Source organism: Patagioenas fasciata, chromosome 14, assembly GCF_037038585.1.
Source record: "Patagioenas fasciata isolate bPatFas1 chromosome 14, bPatFas1.hap1, whole genome shotgun sequence".
Lineage (NCBI taxonomy): Eukaryota > Metazoa > Chordata > Aves > Columbiformes > Columbidae > Patagioenas > Patagioenas fasciata.
The window spans coordinates 1,658,235-1,684,097 of NC_092533.1; the positions used below are offsets into that span (position 1 = coordinate 1,658,235).

The following is a 25,863-nucleotide window of genomic DNA, read 5'->3' on the forward strand; positions in this document are numbered from 1 at the left end:
GATGAATGAGACAGGTAAACTGAGGCAGGGTCGGGTGGTCTGTAAACCCTGCAGAACCAACCGATGGGAAACAGGTGAGGGAATTTGCACCGGGATTAGGGTGATATGATCAGCGGCTTTTGCCCTGTTACATGTGCCAGCATTTAGTTAGGACACCCTGTTTTGCAAAATCATTAATCCGCTTTGCTGAGAGATCCCACCTGGGCCTATTGGCAAGATGGTCATTTCCTACAGCAGCATCTTCCATCCTCCCTTCAGCTGTTGTTTCTCTGTTAAGCTCCTGTTACATTAGGCCCAGTCTTGTTACATTATGCCTGGGGGTTTCGAAAAGTCTTTTGTTCCTCTTACCACTACAGTGTTCTTGTCACTAGGTCATTATTTTCTTGCCGTGTGCTGCATTCTCCTTTCTTTTTCTGTACTGAAAGACTCCTATAGGAGCGTAACATGCCAAGCTGTGGGCAGATTGTGCCAGGCATCAGCCAATTCCTGCTGTGTTTGCTGTAGGCAGCAGCAACGGTGGGAAGAGTCAACTGAGGGGTGAAGAGCAGCAAGACTTGGATAGAGCAGTTATTCGATTTTTTTGTAGCCAGGAGAATTGCTTCTAACATGCAAGAGGAAAAGCTGAACATTTCCTGAAGCCATTTCACAGTTGGTCTAAGAGTAAATAAACACGGTCTAAGAGTAACATGAGATAAACGTGAAAGTTGCTGCAAGAATTTGCCCTACGAGCCTGCAAAGGGGACGGTCCCAGCGCACCCTGTACATGTGGGGTTTCTGAAGAGCTTCTCTGTGACTCACTCAAGATAAAAATGTACTTCGTTACCCCGGGTTTCACAACAGTGTTGTGGTTCATTCTGGGATGATGAAACCAGTGACTTTGCGTGTTGGCCTTCAGAAAAAATAAACCACAAATAGTCTGTTTAGTAATAGATGAGCTTTGTTAGTTCATTGGGGGCTGCATGAAAAATGTGCCTTCAAGATGTTTAGTAAATAGTAGTGGTGGGATTTGTTTGTTCGGGCTTTGTTTGTTTTCCTGGGATCAGCTCAAACTCGCTCATGAAAGGATGGCCCCAAATGCTGCAAATGCACCATGGCAAAGGCAACCAGGACTTGGGGCTGAGCTGGAGCCTCTGCTGGTGACACATCGCTATCACCTCCCAGTTTAATAAACTCCATTTCTCTCCACATGCGTGCAAAGGGACATCAGCGCGGTCTGTGAGCTGGTTTAACCCGCGACACCTCAGCGCGTCTGGTGGCTGCACTGCCAGAACTCCCCACCGACCTTCCAGGGCTTCCTCAGTTCCTTTCAAAACACCCCATTTACGTCCCTGTACCTCAGCCGGCATTCAATGCTCCCAGGGGTCTGACGCGGGGGTCTCTGCCCTGTCACCCGGCTGCTGACACACGTCCCGCCAGCCGCCTCAGGGGCTCCGGGGCTGCCAGGTTCTACGGAGCCGCGTTGGGAGCCGCTGCGGGGGGAGCTGGCGGCAGCACCACCGCCATGACGGCTCCGGGCAGCCGCACTCAACATGGCGGCCGCGACTCGGCCCTCACGGAGCCGGCAGCGCGGCCCCGCCCCTCACTGCCCACAACATGGCGGCGGGGCGGGGCGCACCGGCGCCGGAAGTAGCGCCGGAAGCGCGGCGGCGCTGGCGGAAGGGGACGGGCAGGAAGCGGCTGCCGGGGTGAACCCTCCCCGCCGCGGCCACAACAACAGGGCGGCGCTGAGGGGCAGGTAAGGGGCCGGTGCGGGGCTGCGGGGGCTCAGCTGGTGCTCAGCCGGTGGGGCGATTGCCGGCCTCCCACCCCCTCGCGGCGGCTGGGCCTGGCGTGGCGGAGCGGGGCTGCTGTCTCCCTGCGCCGGCCGGGGCTGGTTGCCCGGCCCGCTGAGGCCGTTCCCGATGTGACAGGCCCGGGGGAGCTGCCGTCCCCCCGCTGCCGTGGGGCTGGGGGGAGCGCTGGGACGCCGCCTCAGGGGCCGCCCCCCCGGCTGAGGGCCTGGCGGCGTTTGGGCTGTGGGGAAACCTGCTTCTGTATCGCTTATCTCAGCAAAAATAAACTTGTTTTTTTTCTTCCTTCTGCCGTAAGGAAACACCCCTCTTAAATGAGCGCTTGCCAGGGCGTCTTTAGCCGTTCTCTCCGCGTTTTTCTCCGAAGTGGGGGTTTCTGCGGGTCTCCCCGGGGCTTTTTAAGCTTTTTAAGCTCAGTGTCAGCAGCTGCTGCTGGAAAAGCTGCCACGGGGAGCTGCGGGGCCAGGCAGAGACTCCTGAATTCCTTGAGAAAAGTGAAACTCTGTTTTCCATCAGCCTTATTAAATATCTGAAGAGTTGTTTTTTTTGAAAATGGGGTCAGCTTTCTAATGTAGGATGAGATGTTAAAGCTGCACACATTGGCTTAAAAATAGTACCAAGCCGCACGTGTCTGTGCAGAAACTGGTGCCTCAGAAAAGAGCGGGTCCTTCTTTTCCCCTTAGTGGCAGGAACCAAACTGCGCTACGAGTCAAACTCAGGGGGCAGGTTGTGCCAAATGCGTTTAAATCTTACAGGAATTTTTCAGTTGTTTTCCTAGTCTGTTTGTTAATATATTTTTCACTTACTTTATATCACGGTCCTCTTAATGCTGTTCTTTAAACACCGCCGTATTGTGCTCCATTGTGTGCCTGCATCAATCTAGAATTTTTCGCCTTGTGTTCTGCCCTCTGTTCAAATGGAATGGTCAGGTAATGTTCTCTGGGAATGTGTGGGATATTTCAGGAATTCAATCAGAAATACTTTCATTGGAATCCAGTCTCATAAGTAGTTTGAAGTCGATTTTGGACTTCATGAAGTTGAACAACATTGCAACGCATTATTACAGACGTGCTAAACCTTTCCAGTGTGTACCAGAAAGGGTCGAATGTGTACAGGCAACAAACTCGGTGTCTTTAGCTGGAGAAGTCCTGGCCAGTCCAAGGGACCAGAGCTGCATTTCCTGCTGTTCACTGGCAGAAGGTGCTAATTTAGTTATTTTAATATCACTATTTTAAATAAAATTAATTATAACAACATGAAGTTGTTAATTTAAAACACATACAAAACCGTAGGAAAGCATGTGTTTTTAGATCGCAGTGAAGCTATAAATATTTCAAATTTTGTGCCAACATATAAATCATTGGTGTTGGGGAAGGCAAAACTTTTCATTTCCATGAAATGAGGTGTTTGTTTTGTCTTCTCAGTTGTCACTTCCACATAACGTGAAGCAAACGCTGCACTCCGTTTACATCACAGCGAAAGCTGTAACAGATGCATCTCTGATAAGTTTCCCAAAATATGTCTGTCTTTTTTTTTTTTTTTAAAGTTGTTTCTCCCCGTACGCTGAATTTTGGTTTTCAACCTGTTAAACAGGTTTATGAGTTAATGATGCTTTACCTGCCTCCCAGCAGGCATTCCTCCGCCAAACAGCACTGAAGACATTTCTCATGCTGTTCATCTGCATGAGGTGTTAACTCACCTATTCTAATATTAACATGAAGGTTGTATTTATTTTAGTTACTTGTTATTGTAATCAATTTGTATGTTTTTAAATAAAACGTGTGTTGTTGTTATTGCAGTCCTCCTGTGCCTGTATGTGTGCTGCAGGAACAATGTAGACACGAACACGTAAATTCAGTAAAGGGAAAGAGGAGAGGAAATCCTGCCCACTGCTGCTGAGGCAAGGTCGTTCAGTTTTTCTGGGGCTTTGATCTTTAACTAAGCAACATGAATATTTTATTTGATGTTCTAACCTCTAAGAAGAGTTAGTTTGAGGACCTTTAATAGGGCATTTTTTGGGAACGATCAGCAGGAGCCTGTTTTTTCTGCTAGACAGAGGCTGTGGGCTTTCTGTTTCGGTGGAACGTGTCTGGCTGGGATGTGCTTGGTAAGCTCTGGCGTCCCCGCACAGCTTTCCTGTGATTTGTCTTGATCTAGTAGCATGTGAATGGGATCTCTGAAGACATTTCACTCAAAAGAATTGGTCTCTTATTAAGCCTGTGGTGATTTGCTTCTTTGTCAGGTTCCCTTAGCTCAAAGAGACTTTTGAGTTTATCTGATAATCATCGGGCTCTGCCCGAGACCTCATGTACGAGGCAAACTACAACTTGCTGGAAGAATTTTGCTGTTTCTTAGTTAACTCAGTTTAGCTTATTGGCAGATTTTACTGTGGTTTTTGGTCAACGAAGCTTAACTGGTGTGTCCTACTGTACTCTCTGTCTCTTTTCTCTTTCAGTTGCACTGAATTTGCATAACATTGTGAACATTTCCTTTAATCAGAAATCGTTTCAATTATGGGTCCCCGGCGGAAAAGCGTGAAGCCAAGCGCAGCGAACAGGGAAGGCTCCCAGTCCACCAAAGCTGATGAGCCAAAGGATTATATGAACCAGCTCTCCCATGAGGTGCTTTGCCACATCTTCAGGTGAGCAGCTTGTCACAAGTTAATTTATTGTTTTCTGGTATTTTTTTCCTAACCTTACCTGCATTGATGCTGGTGTCATATAGTCTTCAGAAACTATAAAGGCACCACAAGTGAACTGGTGGGTAAAAACTAGATAAAAAGGGGTGAGAAATGGTTTTTCAGTCGCAGAATTCATTTGGATACTTGGAAAATTAATTTATGTGAATGTCATGAATGGTAAAATGAAGAAGAAAAAAAAGATTTCTTTAATAACGTTTACTGATGTGTGGTAACAAATGTTTAAATATTGATTTTGGTGCAGAAATGTATCTCAGGTATTCTATAGCTAAGGTGCATGTTTGGAAATTGTTGCATCTGCTTCATAGTGTGTGGAAGGGAACTTGGATGAGTATCCAGTGTTCCCTACAGCACAGTCCTTCTCCAAGATGTTCACTTGTGCCTATTATATTCAAAACATAATGTCTTACTGACAAGTTCTTTAAAAATAGTAGCTCTCCAAAATGTTTGCAAATTAGAGCATGCTAGTGTGGGCTAGAAAATTGAAGTACTGTTAATTACAGCATGTAGAAAGTATTGTGGCAAATGGTTTGGTCAGCAGTGTTTAGTAGAGAACTAAAGCACCTCTCCGTTTTAATATTATATTTGTACCTTAAATACCTTATATTCGGTGTCAAAAATTGGTGAGTCATTCTGCTTAGCAAAATTTCACACTGCATTAAAGTACAGTCTGAAAATTCTGTTTGAATTTGTGTTAAGTGTTAGAAATACATGAATTTGTCTTCTCATGCTGGGGATGTTCTTTAGTTTGGACAAACTCGAAAAGGCTCCAGCTTTGATAAATCAGAGGGCTGTTTTTTCCTCCCCCGAAGGTACCTTCCCTTGCAGGATATCATGTGCATGGAGTGCCTGTCGCGGAAGCTGAAGGAGGCGGTCACGCTGTACCTGCGCGTGGTGAAGGTGGTGGATCTGTGCGCCGGCCGCTGGTGGGAATACATGCCCACTGGTGAGTGACGCGTTCACGGCATTACCGTGGCGTTGAGCAGAACTGCCCGTGCTGTCCTGCTGTTTATAGTGACACACACAGGGTACGTTTCCAAAAGCAGTAAAAGGAGTTAGATGTTGAATTCCTTTTGACTTTTGTGAGATTTTGAGTGGCTTCCTTGCCTATGTGGTTTGGAAGGTTTATCTGTGTGTGTATATATATATTGGATATTTCTGTAGCAGAAACGGGGATTCTCTGTAGCAGTCTGTAAATACAATCTGTGTTTGTCTGATTATTGTAAGGGAGTTAATCCAAGGGTTAATCCAAGAAGAGGCTGTTTGCATGCAGGCAGGAAAAATACAATGGAATGAGAGAGCAACTCATCTGCCAACACTTAACAATGTAAGAATAAATAAGTTTTGATGTCACACCTCAAGCCACCTTCAGATCAATAGATAAATTGGGCAACCTAGGTCAACCCTGTGAGTATTAGGATTTCTGTTGGATTTAAATTACACTGCTGGGTTTTGTTGGGGGAGAGCACTAAAATGGGTGAATTCTAAAAGTTAAGAGGATCTACAAAGTTAGATTTGTTAGGGGCGCTATCAGGTAGCTGGTTAGGCCTCACCTAAGGTGGATGTAAATACAGGTAACTTACTAGTTTAAAATCCTTTTTATGTGTTGTCTTATGTAGAATAAAGTAATCCTTTGCTTTAAGAAACTGTCTTATTTCTTTGAGAATTGTGAGTGTGGTGGATAGTGATGAACTGCAGATAACTCATCCAGCTGGGCTTTTTTGAGACATGTAGTTGATAAACAGAATTCCAGGAAAGACAGAGACACAAAACCTGACAGTTTGCAGAGGTGCTTTGTCTAAAGTATGGTTAACCCTATAGCCGTGCAGTTCCCTGGGGGAAACCTATAGCAAGGCTGTGAAGTTCAATGCAGAAGAGTATGTAGGCCACGATTTCTAGAATCTGGAAGTAGAAGACAAACTATTGCATCATTGAGTAAATCTTCTGACATTGTAGAATTGAAACTACCATATGAAGAGAACAACGTATTTGGCTTTGCCTTTACAACTGGGTGTCTACTGTCACACAAATACCAAGTCTGTTGTTGTCATCTTAGGTTTCACTGATTCCAGTTTCCTAACGCTGCTGAGGAAGATGCCAGACATTGAACAACTTTATGGTCTTCATCCCAGGTATCTTGAAAGACGCAGAGTCCGTGGCCATGAAGCGTTCAGCATTCCTGGAGTTTTAGAGGCTTTGCAGGCCTGTCCAAATCTGCTGGTGAGTGGTTCGGCTTGAGAGAAAACCTCCTTCAGCAGCTGGGATGCTGCATGTTAACAGAGCAAAAGAAATGTGGCAGGGACTCATTGCTTCCAGCGCCTTGTGTTCAGACCTGGGCTTTGCTTTCAGATCTGGCCGTACAGAGTAGCAGTGAATTGTGACCATACCTGCAAACTTGCAACTCATTTGCAAATGAGTACTATTTTTAGTTGCACCAGTGGGAATCACAGGTACTCTGAAGTCCAGAAATGAATTAAAACTCTGATCCCTCGGCTTTTGAAAAGACAAGTCTTGCTACAATTTTGAAGTGAAATAACACATTGCATTCTGTATGGTGTGTTATTGAGAAATTAACATGGTTAAGAGGATTATTGTTGCTTGAACTGGTGTTATAGAGCGTTTGTTTTACTTCCTTTTATCCAGGGCGTTGAGACGTCTCATTTAGAGCTGGTGGAAGCTATTTGGACATACATGCCACAAGTTCATATTTTAGGGAAGTTTCGTAACCGCAATGGTGCTTTTCCAATTCCTCCAGAGAACAAGCTGAAAATTCCTATAGGAGCTAAAATTCAGACTTTGCACTTAGTAGGTAAGTGTTTAATGATGAAGTAGTTGGCTTCAATACAGGTGAATTTAAAGGCTTTGAAACTCCTCAACACTGTAATTCTTGTAAGACAGGGAATTTGACATGTGGCATTTTTGAAATACTAGTAGCTATATATATCTATATATCTGATAGCAGGTCTAAAGGGCAGATTCTAAAACACTGTGTTGACAAACTGATGTGTGTTCCAAATGTGTGCAGCTTTTCTTACATGCCACATAGCAAAGACTTCCTTTTTAAAGCCAGAATGTTAATCCAAAGACATTTATCCTTGAGTTTATAGTTTAAAGCTTGTTTAAAATGTTTGTTTTGTCTATGTATTATTAGGAGTGAATGTCCCTGAGATTCCTTGTATCCCAATGCTGAGGCACCTTTATTTGAAGTGGGTGAGACTCATCAAACCACAGCCTTTTAAAGATTTCCTTTGTATCAGCTTACGCACTTTTGTCATGAGGAACTGTGCTGGTAAGAGGGATTCGTGTATGGAGGGGCCGTTTTATCATATAGGAAATGTACTGATTCTGTTAAATCTGCAGAGGCACTAACTGTAAATGGAAGTCTTAGAACACAAGATTCTGAAGACAGTCATTGTTTCACTCATGGTGTTGGATAGAAATGCATCTCTCTCTTGTACTTTATTTGGTGCTATGTAGTTCTGTTGACCTCCTGATCTAGATGGATATTTGTGGACATTTTAAAATTATTTAACGTGATACGTTCAATGTTATGAAGTGAACAACGTCCCTTGTCTGTATTGGTTTGATCTGTGTAGGACCCACCAATTCTTTGAAGTATGTTCCTCTAGTGACGGGCCTGGCTTCTGCTCGAAATCTGGAGCATTTAGAACTGGTTCGTGTTCCATTTCTTGGAGGACTTATCCAGCATGTGGTAGAAGATAGTTGGAGATCAGGTAGGAAATCTCATATCCCTCATACTTAAGAAAAAAAAATAGCAAATACTGGAGGCCTGTAAGCCTAGCTTTGTGTCTGTAGCGTATCCGTTCCTGATTATTATTTAAAGGTATCAAGTTTGGAACTATGGTTATGGTGCTAAATAGAGCTCTGTATTAAGTATTATTTTGATCTTTTAACTATAATCAACTCTTGACTGATAAGCCAACCTTCCAGTTGTGTTTGTTGGTGAGTAGAACCTGCAGGACTGGAGGGAAGTTGAGTGCAAAGGTGTGTGTTATTGATTTGCTAAAACAGTTATGTTTTGTTAATTCACTTGTCAAGACAACACTGATGGAAATGTAAGATGCTTAAGATTGTGGTCTGTGACTGAGTGAAAGAATCTTTTTTATCTGTTAGGTGGTTTTAGGAATTTGCACACTATAGTTCTGGGAGCTTGCAAGAATGCACTTGAAGTGGATCTTGGCTACCTCATCATAACTGCTGCGCGAAGGTACGGGCCTTGGCCTCTTCTTTCCCCATTCTCCTTTTCTGAAGTATCCTAGTAATGAAGTCCAAGGATGTGAAGAAGCAGAACAACCTTCAAAAATTTAAGGAGTGAACATTTAAATTTTATAGAGCAGGAGTATTCTGTGATTCAAATAATAGGAGTTATATCTGCTTCTGAGTCACTTTGTGTCATCAGCTGCCGCCTTAGAGCTATGTCTGAAAAGTGTGGTGCTGTTAGTCTCACAACTCCTATATTGCCATGAAACTGCCAAATCCTGCCATAGAGACAACAGATGTCCTCTTCATCCTGCCATTGTTGAAAGAATATTTGCATTATATTACCAGAAGGCATATTCCTGGGTGGTTTCTATGGCAATGAAGTTTTGGCGTGTCTTCTAACAGGAACAATTTTAAATTGCATTTAGGTTGCATGAAGTGCGGATCCAGCCTTCCTTGACCAAAGATGGTGTTTTTTCTGCTCTGAAGATGGCCGAACTGGAATTTCCACAGTTTGAAACTCTTCATCTAGGATACGTTGATGAGTTTTTACTACAGTGTATGACATTTTTTTATATGCATAAATTGGTTGACAAATATAAAGATTAAATAAGTTGCGTGTTTTCAATCACTTCCTAAGAGTCATTTAAAAGAATATTGATGTACCTGTATTGAGGTTGCTGATCTCATGCAGCCAAATATGTTTTCCTTCACTTCCTGAACCTCTTACTGAAGTTGGGAAAGTCTCAGCTTTATTGAAATGAAGTAATAATCTTATCCATTTTGCAAAATTGGACTAAACCAGGGAGTTAGGAAATTATGCTGTAAAAGGCAAGTGTCTGAAGTTTGCTACCATCTTTTTCTTAGGTAAAATGACGAATGGAGACTTGGTGAAGTATGGCTTGGCTGATGTGGTTGAAAATCCAGGAATTATTACAGATATTGGTATGAAAGCTGTCAATGAAGTTTTTTCTTGCATCAAGTACCTCGTCATTTACAACTGCCCACATCTACATAACCCAAATAATTGGATCACAGGTATTGCACATCTTTGAAATATTAGAGATATTGCATGAACAGCTATGATATCAGAGGAGCAATTTTCTGCTCATAGTACTGCTTGTTCTGTTTCTTAGTAAGTCCAGTAGATGGTGCTTGGTTTGGAACTGGAATGATGCTGGTAGCAGTCAGAATGGAGATGCAGAAGATGCCTCTCAAATCTGGAAAGGGTATAATGAAAAGTGAGACAGGAATCCTTCAGGAAATGCCTCTCTTCTCTTCCGCAGATCACTCAAGGTGGACCCGACTGGTTGACCTCACCCTGGTGCGATGCCATGCGATAAAACTAGATTCTTTTAGTCAGTTCATTGAGTTATTGCCAAGCTTAGAATTTATTTCTTTGGACCAGATGTTCCGTGAACCTCCTAAGGTGAGTCTTTCAGGGAATGGTTTTAGTTTTCATTGTTGCCAGCTCATTGGAAATAGGGTGAGCTCCAGCTCTTAAGCATCCTTTTAAATGTTGTAATTCATTAATTATCCTGGTAAATAAATTCCTTTGGTTTGCAGCTACTATTATGATGCTAGAGAGAATGATGCTTCTGCAGGTGGGAGCAGTGGCAAGGTATGATCTTGTATGAATATGTGACCAGGACATAAGACCCACATTGATTCTGTGTTTCTGTTGAGGTCTCTGCTGCTTCTTCATTTTGCTGCTCCTTCTTAGATGATATCTTTTTCATACGTAGGGATCTGTTTACAATGCTAAGGGGTTTTTATGATTTTGCAGTGGGTGCAATGGGTGCGCTGTTCCCTTTTTGGAGTGCTTTCAATGCTTAGCAGTTTTATTTCTTCATGTTGTCCCCTTTCCTGCACTGTAACACAAATATTTGTAACACTTGTTGTAATGAAAATGGCCTACATGAAAAACCTGCTTTCTTTGGTCATTAATTCTGTCTTGAAGCTGCTCTGTTCTGGGAGGGCTATATGATCTATTTATGTTGATGTAACATGATCTCATAGCGGATGAAATATGATCTAATTGAATGAGATGCTGTGGTTTGTGGAGTTCCCTTTCAGTAGGAGTTCACAGAGGAGTGTGAGCTCTGGCCACCAAACTCAGGCTGGAGCTGTGCAGTGTGTAGCATGGGGACACACTGGGGACAATTTCCCTGTTCTTTACGTGCATATTGTTCTGCTACCCTGGCTACTACCGACCAAATGCTTTCTCTGCTGGCCTTAGGGTGTGTTGTCAATGATGGGTCTGTGTTTTCAAATCTCAACAGTTGCTCTTCGTTTTCAGGGTTGTGCTCGCGTGGGCCTAAGCGCCGGCACAGGAATTGGTGTGTCGTCTGCCCTGGTCAGCAATCAGAACTCTAACAACGACAATGACAACAACAATAACCACCAGAATAACAATAACCCAAACATCCACCACAACAATCACCAACACCCAAACGACCAGAATGAGGAGAATGAGCTGCGGCAAGATGGTCAAGCTGAAGAGCAGCAGATTGCAGCGGAGGGTAAGCTCTGGTCTTTGTGAACCTTTGGAGGGAGTGGTTTTATTTGAATTGCCACTTACCTAAAGCCTTAAAGAAGCTGTGAATATACATCGAAAGCTGGTTGCTCGTTCAGTTCCTGCTATGTAACTTCTTTAATCTTTTGGAAGGGCTGCCTGCACATCTCTGCTATCTGTGTGATACAAGCTGTCTTTGTATTGTCAGTACGGATCTTGACCATGTAGAGTTTCAGTGTGATACCTGTGGACGTGGGCAATGTTTTCAGGGCTCCTCTGGCCAGAGCTGGGAGTACATCAGTGTCAGGTGGTATATTTTAGAACTTTCCAGCAAAGGCAGAAGTCATTGGAGGCAGCGACTATGTAAATGCTGGTTATGCTGCTCAGTTCAGTAGAACAAGACTTTCGAGGAGGAGTGGAAAATTTGGGAGAAGTAAACCCCAAAAGTTAGACCGGGGCCTTGGCTAAAGAGATGCAGAAAAAATCTGGAGACTTTGTGCAGCCTTGGGATTCACTGAAGGAAGCAAGGCAGCTGTTACTTATTTCCTGATGATTCTCTGACTCTCTGTGGGTGCCAGCTGAATTCCTCCTACACTTGTGTTTCCTCTCTTGACCTTACCTGAATCTTTCCAGCACTGAATGAGATGGAGGAGGTGGCGCATGAAGAAGGGCTGGCTGCCGGACTGGGACAGAATGAGGCCCCGGCTCACAGCCAGGCTGTTGTTCCTATGGAAGTCGATGAAGAACAAGCAGGTGATGTTGGTTTGGGGAAGAAATTACCTTTTGATATCCCCTTCTTTTGGGGAGTTAATCTTTTCAATGTAAGTCTGGTTTTGGGTGGTTTTCTTCAGCTGGGTTGCCTGGTTTGGAATGGTGATGCTAGCACAGCTTACTGCTGTGAAGAAATCTATTCTGTTTTAAAAGTCTATTTTGTGATCCTTGATTTTCTTTCACATCTGGAGAAAAATATCTTGATCTTAAAGCCTTATTTTTGTGCCAACTGTAACAAAAGACTCAGAAGGCCTGAATGAGCTTGTCGTGTTCCGATGGTGGTGTTAATGGCCTTTTTTAACTGCAGCATGTTGTTTCTTTTGTGCTTTTTTTCAAGCCAAAATAACTTCTTCCAGTGTTAATTTATATTAGTGACATAAGGCAGTCTTGATTCCTTTTATAGTCACTATTTACTGGAGAAAATAATTTTCCACTAAATATTCCAACAATGTGAAGTAACATGCGCACATGCCGGATCTGTTCACTTTTTCAAGGTAACTCCTGAAAAGATTCATTCCTTGTGTATCCACAGACAGAGGTGTCATTGTGGTTGTTTAGTGCCTTTGGTTAGCAGCTGACAGGTAACTAACACAGCACATTTATGCTGAAGCTTGATAGTTCAGTGCTTCTCCATCTCAGTTCTACTAGTGGGATTTAGAAGGATAATTGCAGGTGTTCTGACCGACATTTCTGTCCTCGTGGTGAAGGTTTCATGGGCTGCTTATAATATGTAGTTGTGTGGTTACTCGTAGTATTGTGGAAGAACCTTTAGGCTGTTCTGAAACAATGAAACATTACGGAAAACCTGTGGTTTGTCTTGCATTGTGACACTCTTCCCTTTCCAAACTAGAATGCTTTAATGCTGAAATGCAGGGTTTTGCTCTTCTCGTATTTGGATTTTAATGAGGGAACCACAGAATGGGTGGCTAAACTGAACCAAATTCATCTCGTGTTGTTTTTTCAAGCAACACTGAAAGTTCTTCAGCCCTTTAATCCGTACTTGGCTTATTTTTACTGGAACTTTTGGTATTCTTCTGCTGTTTTCAGGACCCAGTGGCATTCAGTCCGTTGTAAAAGCAGCACCTGTTACTGTCCACGATTCAGACAGCGAAGATGAGGAGGAAAACGTGGGGTCTTCAAGAGCCTGCATCTCAAACAGCATCGCACAGAGCTACTCAGACGGAGAAGAGAAAAGCAGAGATCCAGTGGAAAGGAGAGAGACTTCAGGTGTGGAACACGTGGCTTCCTGGGCACTCCTGAGAAAAATTTACTCTTGAGCTTCAGTCTTTCCCTCTTGTTCAGTTCTGTTTCCAGCTTTGTAACAGGCATGCTTGTTTCTTTGCCCCCTACTCTTTTCTTCCTGTTAAAATCTAGAATGGAGGTGTAAGGACACGTGTATCTGAGCTCCAATCACACAGTCGCTGTACAGAAACACAGAAATAGTGGTGCTGCACTGCTCTGTGTGCAGAAACCTGCAGCTCTTTTGGGTTTCTAAGTACACAGAATGTATCATTCTGTGAAGCCACATTTGCAGCTATGTTGTCTATACGATTCATCTATCAAAGCATTGCTGCTGAAACAAAATGTGACTGTTGAGGCAAATCCCGAAGAGTTGTAGCCATTTTTTGGTTCGTGGGGAGTGCCCTGGAGGGGACAGGTTAAGATCTACTTCACTTTGATGAGAGCTGTGGAGGTTGGTTGGAATTCTCGGGGGGACGCTCAGTACTGTCGTCTTCACTTCTGAACAACACTTACTATTACAACGCGTGTATATAGAGGAGGAGGAGTAGTTATATATATAAATATATATAAATATATATATATATATATTATGTCTTAGTCAGGGATCTAGAACTTCATGGTGGTATGGCAACTGTAGAAAGACAGAGAAAAGGACATTGCCTGTCCATTATATCTATATGCTGTACATGTGGCACTAGGTCTGAGTCCTGGACAACATCCATAAACTTTTGCAGTGCCAATCATGTTTTTTTGGGGGCTTGGTTTACTGTAATTAGCTGAGAAGATTAAGACTGGAAACATTAAGTTCCAGTTGTGATTTGGACACTGTTATGGTGTTTTATTCATCTGTAGACTGAGACTGTTACCCATTGACACCACTTTCCACACCCAGCAGAGGGAGCTAAGGATTGCGATTGAAAGCATAAACTTTAGACCTGTCTCTATTACTATTTAATTCCTCTGGCTTATTCCTCATATTTAAGAAAACAGAAGCCTATTATCAGTGTATTTTTTGTATTTTTGTGCTTTGGCCTTTTCAACCAGTTAGCTGCTTTGTGCAAACGTTAGCCTCTCTGGCAGTTATGTATCTCATTTACTGACAAGCACCCCAGCACATCACTCCAGAGATAGCTGCAAGACATGACGGAGATTCAGCAGCTACTGGAAATATTCTGAAATCCCTTAACATGTGAATAGCAGTGTGGTCCTGACAAGATTTTTCGTTGGCCTCTAGGCTGCCTTCTGTGTCGAAGGAGTCTGGAACTTGCTTAGACGGTGTATGATGATGTCTCCTTGTTCTCTCTTGAACTCCTGCAGTGAGCGGCAAGGGCAAGACGCCGCTGCGGAAGAGATGTAGCGCCAGCCAGGCGGGGCAGCCGAAGCCGTTCCACGCCGAGGAGAGCAGCTGTGAGAAGGGCTGTCAAGTAACGAGCGAGCAGATTAAAGCGGACATGAAAGCGGCAAGTGACATGCCCGAAAGGAACAAAAGCAAAGATTCTTACCCAGGTTGCAGTAACGCTACGGGATCAACGGGAACATCCAGCTCCTGCGGTGCTGTTCCTCCCAACCCTGACTGCGCACAGGCGGCCAACAGCCCCTGCGCTGGGGCTGAATCTGGGCGCTGTGTCTGCTCGCCTTGTCAACACCGAGATTCCAGCAAGAGAGACGCTGAGGAGAGCTCTGGTTGTTCCAGGTGCTGCTGCTACAAGCCGCAGGATGCGCAGCAGAGGACTAGTGGGTCTTGCGATGCGGAGTGTCCGTCCACGAGCGGAGCCTGCAGGAATGGACCAAACAGCGCTGCTGCCGATTTTGCACTTAGGACTCTGCCGAACTGTGGGCCTGCAGGAGGGCCGAGTGACGAGAGGACTAGTGGGGGTGCCTGCGGGCCTGCCAGGGACGAGGAGAGCGCGGGCTCGCAGCCAAGGGGCTGGGAGATGGAGCTTAAAGAAGAGTATCCTCGGCGACCACTAACGAGAGCTAGAAGCAAACTGTCCCGTGTCCCTCTGGTGTCCGAGTCAGGTATGACCCGTATGCATATATTGATTTCTGAGCAAACTACTGTGCTGGCATGAGACAGTATTGAACAACTGCAACACCCGCAGATAATACTGAAGTTTAACGTGAATTTTATTGGTTAATAATGTAAAACTAAGTGTTTTGCCAAAGGGTCAGGATGTTGATGGAACAGAAGAGCCTGAGTTCATTGCCATAGCCAGGTGAAATAACAAGTCTCTGAAAGAGTGCCAGTGACTTTTTTTCTCCTTGCAAGTATTTCTGTATGTGTTATCCGTACATACTAAACAGTGTTTGATTTACTCATTTGAAAACCAAATGCAACTTCTTTTGACAGCTTCTCTCTTCCTGTGAAGGCTGTTATTCATTGAAACATAAGACTGTCTCCCCCATTAAAATTCTCCCTTTAAAAGGAAGAAGACAGCAGGTAGGCTCAGATCTTAGCAAGAAGGCAAAAGTTAATAACTGATACTTTATCAACCAGTAAAGAAAACCATAATTATAATTGAGCCACGCTTGTGCCCCTGCATATTGGATTCTACTTCCAAGTGTATAAGGCGTGGTGATCAAACTTGTTGAAAATTGTCTCTTTGTAAAGTAGGTTCATGTAAAACACACAAAACGATAAAACCAAAATGCCAAAGGGCTGGAACGAAACCAGAGGTGTTGGGAGAAAAGAATGAATGTGAGAGGGAGAGTTGTTGTTTCTTCCAAATATACTTGCTTTCCGAAATACTCACCGTAGTCTGACAGAGCACACGTTGTAATTGCCTCCTATCCAGGATCCTTTGCTGAGAATTTCTGACAAGTCAAATGAAACTGAAAAATGAGAGGTGGTAGTTAGGGAAGTGTGTGCATTGGAGGCAGAAAGGACTGATAGCGAATTCCTATCTCTGTCAACGTGCAATGATTCAAACCCAGCATGTCCTGGTGTCTTTCCAGTTTCTCATAATGTGAATGAGTGTTAACAAACCCTGCATCACCCAGGAGATTTTTCTGTAGCGAGATCCATCTCAGATGGGAGAAATGATCTTGCTATTAAATTTCAAGTGCCTGGTTTCTGCTCTGCTCCATTATGACTGGTAATTAGTCTGCAAAAATCAACAGGAAGTATTTTCTCTCTATCCTCATCCATTACCAAAACATGGAGTCAGTCAGATGAAGTATTAAATTAGGGAATCTTTGTGAAAGGATCTGTTTTCCGTTTCGGTTGTTAGGAAAAAGATCCGTTCTGTGTGTGCAGAAGAACGTCTCAGTGTTCCCTGTATTTACCCTACACAAGTCAGAACTGTTTTCCCAGCTCATACAGTTCCCTATATCTTTATGCACTGATTGTCTTCTTTGAAGCATCAGATGTTGGCTGATGCTTGAGGCAAAATGTGAGACTTAATGTGTCACTTTTAAATCTGTATTTAATACATAGGGCAGCGAGGTTTCTTCTGCCTGGCTATCCAGTGCTTTTCTTCACTAGGGTGGTATATACAGCTTATTAGTGAATAGCTCATTAGTGTATAACCAGGATAAGATATACAACTCGATAGTGTATAACCTGAAAATGCTTTGTTACAGAGTTGGAAATGTTTTTCAATAAATAGTCTAAAAATGTGCTGTGGATATGACTGCTTTTTGTTATTCTGGCATAAGTGACTTTGTGGTTTTCGGCTTCTGTAACAAACCCGTGTTTGGTAATAGAAATATCTTTTTCCTCTTAAATGATTTACTCATATTCAACGATGGAACAAGTCAAAAATTAAATCCAGTGAGGTTTTAAAAGCGTGATCACCACCGACTGGCTAACGAACAACTGGAGTGTGTAACGTTGATTTTTACGTAGGAAAAATGTAAGCCACACTTCTTGTAGTAAATGTTTGCATTTTGTAACTTTAGTTTGCATTTGTAGTGAAGCGAGCTTTCCATGTTTTATAAAACGCATGTTGTGTTAAACCTTCTGTCAAGGTTTCTCGGCCCTGGGCTGCACCTTGAGCAGTTCCACACAGAACTGGGAAGTTTTCCCATCATAGAGCCGGGATGGGTTTCACTGCAGATATTCTGGGAACTGCTGGAAAACTTCCCTGGTGATGAGGATTCGTGGGTCCCCAGCTGAGTACTGAATGTTATCGATTTCCACCTGTCAATGCCCTAAAGCAATGGGCTCATTGGCCAAATGAAGTCATGTGTTACATATATATTGGTGGAATTTGATGTTAGGTAGGAAAAGATCTATTTCTTTACAGCTACAGGTAGTGCAGCATGGGGTAGTTCATACATAGTCTCTAATATTTTGCGTTTCTATCTTGATCATGAACCTTTGTGAATGTGCCGTATGTTTTAACAAAAAAGTCAAAGCTTCATTTTAGTAATATAATTTCTCGTTTTGATCTGTTAATCACAGAAGATTAATTGTAGGATGTTTTTTCTCTTACTGTAGGCAGTGTAAGGGTGGTCAGCTATCACCATTTCTTTTAAAGCCTCATCTTTTAAAGCAAGCGGCAATTTGATGTCATGGGTGCATGAGATGGAGTAAGAAGCAGCTTGGGAACATCAAAGTATCTTATACCTGGGAATCCTTTGCGATATTAGGAAAGACTTAGTGACCCGTTATAAAGAGCAGACTTTCAAGTAGATGGAGATGATTATTTAAAACATTAAAGCTATTTTCAGTCTTGTATTTGTCAAGAATGTTCTGTTCGCTGTGGAGAACCAAGTGTAGTGTAACAATTCACCTTCTGTTCTTGGCTCCACGTCTTTCTGTGATGTTGAACTTGTAGGTTCAGCATTCCTGTGTTTCCATCTATGAACAGCCCACCCCCTGCCCCAAGTTATTTAGTAGGAATGATTCTGAGCAACAAACCTGCAAGTGGTTTTTGTGCAAGGAAGAGAGATGTAGTTGTTTTCAAGCCAGACAGGTATTTTGATGTGCTTGTGTAAAAACTAGCTGCCGTTATTGGCCATTGTCTGCTAGAGAATGCCTTGTTGTCTCCTGCAATGGAAACAGAGGAAAGATTGTTCTGGTTTTCTGTTTGCAGAGGTGACCAAGCCAAAGCCACGGCAAACCACAAAGCGGAAAAGGACAGCGGACAAGTCCACGAGCACGAGTGACCCGGTTATTGAAGATGATCATATTCAAGTAAGGTCTTTTTCCTCATCTGCTATGGGTTCCTCAGCTGGAGATGCTCATGGATGATGATGGGGTTACACAAACTTGTCTTGTGTGCAGAGCCAGCTGAGTTCTGGCTGCTCTCTTTGGTCTTAACTGTATACATGGAATTTCTGTGTTAGGTGCAGGGACACTGTTGACTCTGGAAAGAGCAAAGTACAAGCTAAAGCTGAACTAAAGCTGAACGTGAAGTTTGCCGGATGCTCATGGCTATAGTGCTACACCAAGTCCAACCTGATGTGCAGGGAAAAAGTTCATTCTCTGGCATTTATTTCTGAAATGTCAGCGTGCTGCTGTTAAAAGAAACGTGGGGCATGGAATTGTATCTCTGGACAGAGCAGCTCAGCTGTTACTTTGCAGGATGGAGGTTCTCTTAGTATATAAGTAACGTGAGTTAATTCTGCAGTGAATATCAGTCATGGAAGGAGAAATTGCGAGGTCTGACTGACTGTGTTGTGTTCCTGATGCGGTTTCTCTTAACCCGTGGAGTTGTTGTTCTGTGTGTTGTGCTGATCGGCAGGAAGTCTGGGGTTTTCTCATTGCCGTCAGTAGCCCAGTTGTCTCAGATACCTGTTGCAAAAAGAAGCTCTATTATGTTGATTAGCATCCAATTAATATCCTTCTGTATCTGAGAGCATCTTTTAAAATTCAGTTTAATTTTTTTCTTTGTTTTTGCCATGTAATGAATTTTATTTATTTTTTTAATTTTCACCAGGTTCTGACTTTGAAATCCAAAAACCTTGTTGGAATCACCTTGACCAACTGTGGAATAACGGACTTGGTACTGAAAGACTGTCCCAAAATGATGTTCATACACGGTATGTGGTTAATGCCAAGTGCACGTCCTCCATCTGGCACGAATAGAAATTTCTGGAATAACTGAAGTCAGCCCACTGTGTATTTTGTGTTCAGCAGCCGCTTTGCTGCGGATCAGTCTGGTGCTTAGAACACCAAATCTTGCTGCTTCTCCATTTGAGTGCCTCTTTCCTTAAAAGTCAGGGCAGGTTTAACGAGGATTAATACCTGAAAATCAACAGATGAAATTATGTGAAGTTAGGAAGATGAGATGTTTATTGAAGAGTAATAAAAAAATAACTGAAAGTCGATGAAATGAGTTTCAGAGCACCCTGGTTTCTTCCTCGTTTCTTCCTGCTTCCGTAGCTTATGTAGCTGACACGACCATACTGAACTCCTTGACATGATAAAGATCTGGTTTACATTTTGGCGCTTCAGCGGCATTAGATTCACACGCCAGGGTGTGTGACCAGTCCTGGGCTCAAGCATTGCGGCATTTATTGTTCATTTGTTGTTCTCTGCAACATCTACACCGAATAAAACGTTTTCTTCTGAAGTGAGGTATCTCAGCTTAGCAGAGAATGAAGAAATGATCTATTCATTTATTCCAGAATATTCTCAGAGCAAGGTTACTAGAAAGGAAGTAGCTTTATTTTCTTTGTGTGGCTTCACATTACTCTATACTTGGTGTGATTTCTGAAGTCAGTGGTTGTGGCAGCCCTAACCCATTTCAGGGAGAAAAAGCTTATCAGTAGATCAAGTTTGCCACAGCCTTTTAAAGGACTCTTCCTGCATCACAAATTAAAAGTTTGATGATAACGTGGAAGAGATGAACAGCCAGTCTGTTCCTTTGATATACTTAAGCTCCCAACTATGCAAACTATTCAGTAATTGTCTGGTACTTGCATTTCTCGTTTACCTTCTTTGGAAACAGTCGACTTTGAAAGTCTCTGACGGGAGGCTCCTGAGGTCTTTTCAGTATTATATTTCTTTTAATCATTTTGTTTGCTGATTTATAGCTACAAGGTGCCGTGTATTGAAACACTTAAAAGTAGAAAATGCACCGGTCGTCAATCGGTTTGATTACGCGCAGTGCAAGAAATTGAACATGGATCAGGTTCTGGATCAGATTCTTAGGATGCCGCCGGAAAGAAACCGGATCATTTATCTTCGTCCAATGCAGCAGGTACACAAAAATCCAACACCTTCTGAGACAAATTGAGAAAGCGAATGTATTTTAGACCACTGTGTAACTTTATGCGAGTTTGCTTGCGTATTGGAACTGTGAAACACATCAGAAAATAGACATTGGCCATCAAATTCCACTACGCAAGAACGTTTATTGGCAAAGCTGCCCTAGGAAAGTTTTACTCCTCTTAATTGTGTGCTTGGTTATTTATGCTGTTGAAATTTCTTGTCACTGGACACGTTCCCCCAGAATTTGGGGGATTTGGGAGATGTCTGCTTTTGACTCCCAAGTCAGTCTCTTTGTTTCTCGTGTTGACACGGCTGTGTTTCCTGCCTTTCACAGGTTGACACGTTGACTCTTGAGCAAAAGATATTTAGTGGCCCTTATCCGTACCATATTTGCATAATTCACGAATTCAGTAACCCCCCTAATGTCCGCAACAAGGTGCGCGTTCGGAGCTGGATGGACACGATAGCGAATATCAACCAGTGAGTATCTGCCCTTCGGTAACTTTACAGAATTCAATCTGATTCCGCAGCTACAGCATCAGTCGAGCTGTAGACTTGCTGGGAGCCCAATTAAAAAGAAATGGTTCATTGGCTGTTGAAGGCTGAGTTCTAGATGGTGCGAGGTAGAATTTCAGTGTCAAAATGTATCTGATACAAGATGTCAGTTAGACAAACTTAACCATTTGAAAAATGCTGTGGAATTCTCCAGTTCTGCTCTGTCCAGCCACAATGCGATGGAACATTGAAGTAATCAGGATGGCTCAGGAGTATCTTTGAATCTGAAAACAAGTTTCTGTTATTAAAAGAAGTCCAAGAAATCATGCTGCTTTCTGGGAAGATGATGTGCAATCGCTGTTAGTGCCTTATTGAGGAGCAAAACTTCCCAGCGGCAGGGAACTCCAGACAGTTGCTCTCATGCTGCTGTTTTAAAGCAATGGGTTTGTTGTTCTTGTTGTTCACTAAAATGACTAAGAGAACAAATTTACTTGTGAAGTTTTGTTCAGTCGCAGCTGTGCTGGATTGTTCCATACAGATGGAAAGCTGTGCTGAAGAGGTGGATTAATTGGTGTCTCATTTAAACGGCACGTATTCTCTGTGGTTACTCTCCAAAGCGAAGGGCTTGCACACTGGGTTTGTGGGAGGGTCTCAGAGGAGTGTTTCTGTGTATTCAGGCTCATTAAAGGAAAGGTGGTATAACAGCATTTCCCATTTGGTTTTTCTTCCTCCCGCCTTCACGTTTCCTATCACTACTGGCCGTAATCTCTTCCTCCTTCTCTCTAGAGAGCTCATTAAATACGAGTTCTTCCCTGAAGCTACACGAACTGAGGAAGACCTGAAGAAATACACTAAGTACCCTTGGGGACGAGATATTTACACTCTGGAAGGTGAGTGTTTATAGAGAGCTGAAAGCTGATGATCATTCTCTTTCTGAGGTCACTAATTTCACATCAAATTACAAGAGACATGAACAATTATTCTTGCGAGGGAAGCGCGGGACCTTTGGCCCAGACTGGGGGAACTGGCAGGAGGAGTGACCTGCGTTAGAGACCAATGTGTGTGATCTCGGTGAAGTTTGCTTGATGAAGAGTGCTGATGCTGCAGGAGTGACCTTGTCCTCTGTGTGCGCTCCTCCTGTCTCGTAGGCATTGTGGATGGTGCCCCGTACTCCATGATCACCGACTTCCCCTGGCTGAGGTCTCTGAGAACGGCCGAGCCAAACAGCTACGCTCGCTACGACTTCGAGGATGATGAGAGAAGTGAGTAATCTGTCTTGATGTGTTCAAAGAACTTTAACTGGTTGCTTGGTCCCAAGCTGACAATGCATTCCTTTAGTTTTCAGTTTTCTAGTTCTTATGGTATTTTTGGTAGTAGTTGTACTTGTAGCAGAGTGGGGAGCTGAATGAAGAGAGGGTCCAGCACAGGAACGGGCCATAGCACTGAGAACAGTGAATCAACCAGCTGGAGACCCCCAACACTGACAAAATCAGAGCGCCTGGGTGGTGCTGAGCCTGAAAATGCGGTGGGTTTGTCAGACCCAGAAGAGCAAGTGCATTTAAAACACGCACCAAACCCGCGTTGTGATGGGTGGTCCCAGCGATTCGTGTTCGGTGGAGTTCCTGGTGTTACTGGTGATGGCCCAGCTGGACCGAACCCAGCAAAGACTCAAACTGGGGAGAAAAGAGGAAACAACTGGACTTGAAAACTCTGGAACAGAAATTACATGGGTTGGAGTTTAGGACAGATGTGCCTCTTTTTATTTAAAAGTTTGTCTTATGTTATAGTGAGCAGCTCCTAGGGGCCAATTAAGAACCTTGCCTGGCAGCAGGGAAAAAAATACGTTCTTCCACTATTTCATTAGGAAAACCTTGGAATCTCCTTCATTAGAGATATTTTTAATTGATAGCATTTTGGATATTCTTATTTAGCTTCATTTCAATGAAGCTCAAGAGGATGAGGAAGAAATCTTTTTTGGCTATACCTTTCTCTGATTATTTTTATTTGAAACCAATTCATAGACTTAATGCTTGTAGTTCAGTGTGTAGTCTGAATTATAAGAAAGATATGTATTTGATTTAAAAGAGTAATTAGATTAAATATGAATTTAAAGCCATAAAAATTAAAGAGAAGATTGCTGCTTTATCCCTAATGGCTCCTGTTTCTAAAACATGTGAGTGATCCCTGCAATGGACAACCTGAGTGAGTCTCAGGGGGAGGTTTTGTCATGCGCTGAGATTCCTTTCACTCGCAGACATATGGACTTTGTGTGCATTAAATGCGTATTGGAGCTATTTAAAGGTTTCGATGTGGGGAAGGCAGGATACGTTTGCTGCTTCAATGAAATTCCTTTAGCGTGGTTGCTCAATGGAAGATTTTTGCTTGCTTTGTTTTCCAAGACTCGCTTAATTCAAACCAGATTTGCTTGTGAATTTCTTCATAGGAAAGACTCTACTTCTCATTCTTATGTGCCTTCCACAGCTACGATTTACGCACCGCGGAGAAAAGGACAATTGTCCGCGGACATCTGCATGGAGACCATAGGAGAAGAGATCTCGGAGCTGCGGCAGATGAAGAAGGGCGTGTTCCAGCGCGTGGTCGCCATCTTCATCCACTACTGCGATGTCAACGGGGAGCCCGTGGATGACGACTACATCTGAGCGGCCTCCCTGGCCCCGTCTCTGCGGAGCCCATGGGCGCTGCCACCCAAGGGCGCGGATGGATGCTTGGGGAGTGCAAAGCATCTTCGTGAAACACATACGTAGCTGTTGCTCTCGCACGGTTTGGAAAAGAGTATGTAGTAAATGTATAATGAAAAGTAAAAATTGTATACTAAGATTTGTACATAGAGGAAACAAAAGAAAAACTTCCTAATACTGAGACTTTATTTCATATGTTTATACAATTTAATTTAAATCCCATTTTAATGAAGGCCAATAATTAGGAACAGGGAAGAGTATTTTAATTTTCCACCCCACACAATTCATAGCAGTATTTTTTTTTCTTATGAACGAAATCCCATTTGCTGTGTTCAAAAGAGTCACCAGAGTCTCTTTTAATCTGTGCCTTTTTCTTGAGCATTTAAGAGTCCGGTCTGAGTAAACATGTTGAGCACAACCTTTGTGTCCTGTGTGCATTTTTTAAAGAGAGAGAATTATTCTACAGCTGTTGCTAAGAGGCCAGAGGCAGAACAAAGTGGCAAAGTTGGTGATCTGTGGTCATTCCTGGAGTTCATTAGAAACACTTATTGGGAAAGAAAAATCTCACATTTAGCACGTTGGAAACTGAAGTTACGTTCTAAAGCGTTTTGTACCGTTAGATTTCATTTTGATAGCGCATTTAACTCTAATATGAAGTTGCTAATTGTTGGTTCCACTCTTTAATGGGAATCTGCACACGCTGGCTGGCTGAACCCTGAATTTTCCCTTAAGCCAGGCAGGAAAAGGGATGTGTAATTGCGTAGTTGTAGCTGTGTTGTTACAGGAGCCATCTGACTCAGACGGAGCTGTCAGGCTGATTCATGCTCGCTCGTGGATGCGGATTTTTCCACATGGTCAGTAAATACTGCTGCTCTTTGCCCCTGTATATTGTATATGCCTCTGGTTCCCACCTCATCCATAGATGTTTTGTGTGGATGGCCAGAATTTGCTGCAGATGGCACATGGAGGTGTAAAACGCCCAGGTCAGTGTTACACCGGCTGCTTCGTGCGCTGTTGATCGGTGCCTTGTGGGTGTGGAACTCGCGGAGGCTCCTGGGCTGTGAAACACGTGTGTGTGGGCTGGGGCCGCCGTGTCCCCTCACCGGGGCTGGGGCCGCCGTGTCCCCTCACCGGGGCTGGGGCCGCCGTGTCCCCTCACCGGGGCTGGGGCCGCCGTGTCCCGTCACCCAGGCTGGGACGTCAACCGCGGCCTCATGTCTCGGTCACGCATTTCCCAAATTGCAGAGTTACCAGCCTAACAATGACAATTTGCTGACTTACTCCGGTAAAAATCACAGAGCAGATTCGTCTATACCATTATGCAATTTTACGCATTACTGTTAATGATGTTGATTCTTTGGTATCAGCGTGGCTAATGGGGGTTTCTGTGACGTCGGCTCTGTAGGATTGAAGGGGCAAAACTGCTAAATGCAGCATTGGTTTTCTCTGCGTCTGTCCCTGTGTGGAAAGTCTTGAGGCAACGTGGGACTAGAAATATATTCAATAAGAGGAAGAGAACGGGGCCTCACGGAAGCAGCAGGAGATCGGGTACCGGAGCATCGTCTCGCACCTGCTCCCTCTAATGGAGAGGGGTGCTGGGTACCAGGTAATGATGTTACATTCACTTCAATGCAGGATCAAGGTTTAGTTGTAACAAATATGTTTAACCGTAGACAATATATCCAGTGATACTCAAACCATAATTGTGACCCTTCCCAGAAGCGTTTCGAGCGATCTGAGTCATCGATTCAGTCACCTTTACCATTTCAATACAGCACGTACAGGAACGTGCTCCTGTGTTTCTGGAGCGTTGTACCAGATCTCCATTTGGTATCTCTAACTTTAGTGTTTTGTAGAAGTATTTATACAAGTAATGTACTTATTTATATTCAGTACTTCTTTCTGTGAGCAACTGAATATTGCGGTAGTTTTAACCTCTTAAACATTGCGCCCATTTTACACATAGCAGCGATGTAATAACTAAATGAATTGTGTCCATCTCCTGGGATCTGGCTGGAAAACCTGCTCTCTGCACTGACTTCTGCTTCTGAAACCGTGAGGAGAGGGGCAAAGCGGGTGAAAAGATCGTTTTCTTGCTCAACTGTTAGTAGTGCACGAACAGGAACAGTTTGTGCGAGCAGGAGCCGACACAAGCAATGGTTTGCTTGCCCGTCTGGTGGTGTGTTTGTGGTGGGCTCCCTGCTGCAAGGCCTCTGGATGGCTTGTTTGCCATGGTGGAGATCAAACAGCTGAGAGCGCACGGGAGCTCG

At 43.5% G+C, this 25,863-nt stretch overlaps 1 protein-coding gene across 4 annotated transcripts; it reads left to right on the plus strand.

The window, feature by feature from the left end:
- Positions 1–1,650: 1,650 nt before the first annotated feature.
- On the plus strand, positions 1,651–24,011 carry FBXO38 (F-box protein 38). Of its 4 annotated transcripts, none has more exons than XM_071814607.1 (23): positions 1,654–1,735; positions 3,590–3,695; positions 4,246–4,431; positions 5,301–5,434; positions 6,545–6,708; positions 7,132–7,297; positions 7,640–7,777; positions 8,085–8,222; positions 8,623–8,716; positions 9,138–9,268; positions 9,577–9,747; positions 9,996–10,138; positions 11,009–11,231; positions 11,858–11,977; positions 13,043–13,222; positions 14,555–15,256; positions 18,277–18,377; positions 19,123–19,225; positions 20,222–20,388; positions 20,734–20,879; positions 21,681–21,784; positions 22,043–22,156; positions 23,376–24,011. In XM_071814607.1, the coding sequence occupies exons 3-23, from the start codon at positions 4,304–4,306 to the stop codon at positions 23,552–23,554; spliced, it is 3,546 nt and encodes a 1,181-aa protein (XP_071670708.1). In that variant the 5' UTR covers positions 1,654–1,735; positions 3,590–3,695; positions 4,246–4,303; the 3' UTR covers positions 23,555–24,011. The 4 variants fall into 4 exon arrangements, with proteins under 4 accessions (XP_065705206.1, XP_071670708.1, XP_065705204.1 ...); XM_065849132.2 differs by having other exon boundaries at positions 4,290–4,431; XM_065849134.2 differs by lacking the exon at positions 3,590–3,695 and having other exon boundaries at positions 1,651–1,735; positions 4,290–4,431.
- Positions 24,012–25,863: the final 1,852 nt, after the last annotated feature.

Coding starts and splice junctions, on each gene's coding strand:
- FBXO38 (XM_065849134.2), top strand. CDS start 4,304: ATGGGTCCCCGGCGGAAAAGCGTGAAGCCAAGCGCAGCGAACAGGGAA. Junction 7,778..8,084: donor TGTCATGAGGAACTGTGCTG/GTAAGAGGGATT, acceptor TGATCTGTGTAG/GACCCACCAATTCTTTGAAG. Junction 22,157..23,375: donor CTTCGAGGATGATGAGAGAA/GTGAGTAATCTG, acceptor TGCCTTCCACAG/CTACGATTTACGCACCGCGG.